The sequence below is a fragment of the Miscanthus floridulus genome, chromosome 5 (assembly GCF_019320115.1).
Source record: "Miscanthus floridulus cultivar M001 chromosome 5, ASM1932011v1, whole genome shotgun sequence".
In the NCBI taxonomy this organism is placed as follows: domain Eukaryota; kingdom Viridiplantae; phylum Streptophyta; class Magnoliopsida; order Poales; family Poaceae; genus Miscanthus; species Miscanthus floridulus.
Genome location: NC_089584.1, coordinates 52,494,668 through 52,499,350, shown reverse-complemented (window position 1 = coordinate 52,499,350; position 4,683 = coordinate 52,494,668). Strand labels below are relative to the sequence as shown.

Sequence of the window (4,683 nt, the reverse complement as noted above, 5' to 3'; positions counted from 1 at the left end):
TTTTCTTTCCTGTCTTTTCGGTGCGGTCTTCAATTTTCAGCAGACAATGGGCGTTCGAAGAAAGAAGACGGCTACTTTGGTCTTTGATGTACTCGTATTTTTAAAAATTGTTTTGTGTTTTTTGTTTATCTTTTGTACTAGCTTTTATTTTCCTTAAATATGTAAGATGTGATGTATTTTTTAGTGTCTTATATCAGAAAAAAAACCTAATAACTAGGAGTGTTTGGCATGGCTTCTTTTAAAGGGTTTCTTCGATGGCTTCTAAAAAACGGCTTTGAGGGGTGTTTGGATCCGGGGACTAAAGTTTAGCTTTTATCACATCAGACATTTGGATGCTAATTAAGAGAATTAAACATGAGCTAATTATAAAATTAATTATACAGATAGATACTAATTTGCGAGACGAGTGTAGGCTTCATAGACTCATCTCGCAAATTAGTCTCCATCTACGCGATTATTAGTTTTATAATTAATCTATATTTAATACTCTAAGGCCCCGTTCGGCTTACCCCATATTCGGCTTGTTCGGCTTCTTTTTTTAGCCGGAACAGTGTTTTTCTCTCACAACAATTCAGCGCGTGTTTAGTTGGAGGGAATTTTGGAATTTGGCTACTGTAGCACTTTCGTTTTTATTTGGCAATTAGTGTTCAATCATGGATTAATTAGGCTCAAAATGTTCGTCTCGTAATTTCCCACCAAACAGTGTAATTAGTTTTTTTTGTCTACATTTAACGCTTCATACACGTATCACAAGATTCGATGTGATGGGTACTGTAGCACTTTTTGGGAAGTTATTTTGGAACTAAACATAGGCTCAGTCAGAACAGTCTTTTTCAGTCAGTTTCAGTCAAGTTACAGACCAGCGAACGGGGCCTAAATTAGTGTCCGATGTGACACTTAATGCTCCTTGGAACGTTTCCTAGTGTCCTAGGAGTGAACCGTAGCTATGGATGAAAATGGATCGGATACGAATGGATATCACTAATATTATATTTGTTTTCATATTTCTGTCCGGATTCGAATACAGATAGTGTCAACTATGACGGATGACATCATAAATATGTGATTTAAGTATTCAGACTAGATTACGATATTGAATGTTGAATATCCGAACTCATATACGGATAGTAGACTTTTTTAAAAGGATTTGGTAGGTAGGGTTGGAAAATATCTGTACGGTCTTCGCCCTAGCCCGAGCTGGAGCCGGAGAAAAGCCTGCCAAGGAGACCGTGAACAAGCCACACCTCGCTCCCTTCCTCCTCCACCCCATCGCTGCCGCCGATTCCAACGCCGCCGGAGCGCCTTCGACTCCGACACCTCCGGGTAAAAATTATTCGCCCTCAATTTGGATCTCCTCTCGTCCTAGTGCTCAACTCTGTGAAAGTACGAGATCGACGACTGAGCGTGTTCTCTATCTTCGTTTACAGCGAGAAGGGGAAGCCGAGGAGATGAGACTGGTCGGCCTAACGGGCGGGATCGCGTCCGGGAAGAGCACTGTCTCTAACCTCTTCAAGGACGCCGGCGTCCCCGTCGTCGACGCCGACATCGTTGCTCGGGTAAGCTAAGCAGGCGGCCCAATCCTTGGAGCTATCTGATGCTATCCGCGCAGACTACTAATTATTGCTTCTAGAACTCAAATTGTGTGCTGCTCTGTTGCTTGCCTGGGCATAATGTTGTTAGATTTGGTACATTACCAATATCGGAACTTGTAGTTCAAAAGATGCCTTTGTGTGGAGTGCAGTTTTTTTATATATACTCTAAAGAAAAAGTATGAACTTTGTGCCTTTCTTGCCTCTCATAGTGCTTTCGTACAAACATTATATCAAATTCTTTCTAAATTATCTCTCTATAGGCTACACAAACAGCGCTTTTGGCCAAAATCAAAGGTCTTTAGTAGGTTATAAACATTAAGCACATATGACTCCAATATTTAGCTGCTAGCATTGTCTTTTGTCTGCTGTAGCTGTGTTTCACGCATGTAGCTTAGAGCTTAGGCTCCTCATTTATTACTTCAAACAGAAGCACTATTTTAGTTTACACTTCCAAAAGAAAAGAAAACAAAAGGATCTGGTAAGATCATATCACACAGTTGTGACATCGCGATGATTTTTTATGAAGCCTTCAACTTATAGACACTATAAAATTTCAGATTGCTATTGTACTTGTTTCCTCATGTTTTTGTCACTCCTCTCTTTTCCCTTTCCTTACCATTTACAACTGGATCCTATACCAAACAATCAAACGTAACACTGCAATAGGAATTGACAACATGTGCAACACACTTTTATGAGAATGGCAGGTTGTATGATCTTGTAGACGCTCTCTTCTATTTTCTAATATTAGTTAGTACCTTCAATAAAGACCGGAACAGAAAATCGTTGCTGCCACAGTGCCTGGAGTGAGGCTCTGCCCTTTTATACACAACCTGATAGCCAGTGTACACAAAACTACAACAATAGTTACTAAATGAATGGCTTAGATACATTACTTGCACTGGAAAGCATGATTGATAATTATATTTTCAAAGTTCTGAAATTTTTATAGGATGCTGTAAGCTTGTTACAACTGTGTTTGCTCTACAAACATTGTACTGATTATAAAAACCATGCATTTATAGGATGTAGTGCAGAAAGGCACTGCAGGTTGGAAGAAGATTGTAAAAGCCTTCGGGAATGATATTTTGTTGGAAAGTGGAGAAATTAACAGAGCTCACTTAGGGCAAATTGTATTTTCTGACCCATCAAAACGTCAACTTCTAAACCGGTACACCTTTCACTGATTTGAAATATTTCATCGCCTTTCACTCTCTGTTTTTTTATGAATGCAGTAATACGTGTCAATTTTGTTGTATTATGCAATATCACATGAGTCAGCTGTCCAACTATCATTCTTTGTGTAAGTATTAGTGTTGTTTAACTTTATTTGATTTATTTATTGTTACCATTAAACATGAAAAGACAAAACATTAGCTATGCTACAAGGCTGGAGAAAATAAAAGTAAAGACCAAACATTAGCTATGCTACAATGCTGAAGAGAATAAAAATAAGTACAATAAGGATGTTATAATTAAGTAATTAACTATGACACTGGTCTACCTGCTTCTCCGTTGCCCTTTTAATATAGATTGTCATGACTATCGCTTGATGACACAATTTCTTCTTACTGGCAATTTTTGGTATTCTTATTCTGTTAATTTTTCAGCTAGCTGAACCATTTGTTTTTTTGTCAGTATTTGCCATTGCTAATAGGAGTTGTTCTGTTTTTAACTTTTTGGTTTTATAAGTCTTCTGGCGCCACATATTTCTTGGGGAATAATGTGGGAGATAGTGAAACTATGGATGAAAGGATGCAAGGTTATCATCCTGGACATCCCACTGCTGTTTGAGACCAAGATGGATCGATGGACAAATCCAGTAATTGTGGTCTGGGTTAACCCAGAAACCCAGATTCAGAGGCTGATGTCAAGAGACGGGTGCTCTGAAGAGCAAGCGCAGAACAGGATCACCGCACAACTCGCGCTGGACTTGAAGAAGTCAGAAGCCGACATAGTGATCGACAACTCTGGATCGCTGGATGACACCAGACAACAGTTCCGGGAAGTCTTGAGGAAAGTCTCTGAGCCCTTAACATGGAAGGAACGCTTGAGATCTCGAGATGGGCTGATCTCTGTTGTCGTGTGCACGGCAGTGGGTGTATTACTTGCCCGGAAGAATCTGCTATGATCCTGATGAGGGTTAGGAAGTTAAAAGAAGTGGTATGTCGTTTTAGTGGACGTGCACAATTAAGCTTGTCTGGTGCCTGTGCCCAGGAGGAAATTGAAGGGCTGTATGTGGAGCTTTGATTGATGAAATAATTTTTTGGTATGACGTTTTGTTTTTGCAGTAGAAATTGCCACAGCAACGCAGTGCGTATATTGGCTGGAGGTCTCTGTCCAGTGTACCCCTTTTACTAGTTGATTTTACTGGACACAGTGGTTCGATTTACGAAACTCTATTTTGGGCCTGTTTGCATGTGCCAGATATCCTTCCAAATCTCGTGGATGGGCTAGCAATTACAACTAATTCGGTCCATCCATGTGAATATTCTTGTGTTAGCCTGTTATAGGAAACGAAGCCTTAGAGATGACAATTGTGCATAAGTTGGAGTTTGTTAACAGACATGGTCTGATTGAGGATTGGTTTAAATTGCTTCTTAATAACTTACTCCATAAATAAATAAACATAACGCTAATATTGCATCCGTCCGGCTGTGACCATCCTAACGCCCCGTTCCTGGACCCGCGCAGCGCGGGTCCAACATGCCACAGGCATGCTCCCCAGAAATCCCCACCTTCTCTAAAATAAAAAGAAAATCCCAATCCCCACTCGCTTTACTTCGTGTTGTGGCTTTACCGTGCCTCCTCTCCGCCTCACCGCTGCACGTCGCGCAGCGCCCCTATCCCGCGCAGCGTCTACCGGCATGCCGCACTCAAGCCCCCGCCGCGCATGCTCCACCTCGCTGCGCCCCATCCCACACAACGAGGTGCCCCGCTCCCGCCCCTATGCGTCGTGCCCCTTGCCCCACAGCTCAGCGTCGTGCCCTGTCCCTCGCCGCGTTGAGGTGGTGCCGAGGTGCTGCCGACGCCGCCAGTCCCCACCAGAAGGTTCATGGCCACTTCGACGTTCGCGCCGCTGCTACGCTCG

At 42.0% G+C, this 4,683-nt stretch overlaps 1 protein-coding gene across 1 annotated transcript; it reads left to right on the top strand.

Annotated features, from left to right (window-relative positions):
* Nucleotides 1-1,184: 1,184 nt before the first annotated feature.
* On the top strand, nt 1,185-3,997 carry LOC136452183 (dephospho-CoA kinase-like). Its single transcript, XM_066452822.1, has 4 exons — nt 1,185-1,323; nt 1,428-1,556; nt 2,618-2,763; nt 3,285-3,997. The coding sequence occupies exons 2-4, from the start codon at nt 1,449-1,451 to the stop codon at nt 3,721-3,723; spliced, it is 693 nt and encodes a 230-aa protein (XP_066308919.1). The 5' UTR covers nt 1,185-1,323; nt 1,428-1,448; the 3' UTR covers nt 3,724-3,997.
* Nucleotides 3,998-4,683: the final 686 nt, after the last annotated feature.

Excerpts from the sequence above, each read along its gene's own strand:
- LOC136452183 (XM_066452822.1), top strand. The coding sequence starts at position 1,449 with ATGAGACTGGTCGGCCTAACGGGCGGGATCGCGTCCGGGAAGAGCACT. Across the intron at positions 1,557-2,617 it reads ACGCCGACATCGTTGCTCGG|GATGTAGTGCAGAAAGGCAC; the intron begins GTAAGCTAAGCA and ends ATGCATTTATAG. Across the intron at positions 2,764-3,284 it reads AAACGTCAACTTCTAAACCG|TCTTCTGGCGCCACATATTT; the intron begins GTACACCTTTCA and ends TGGTTTTATAAG.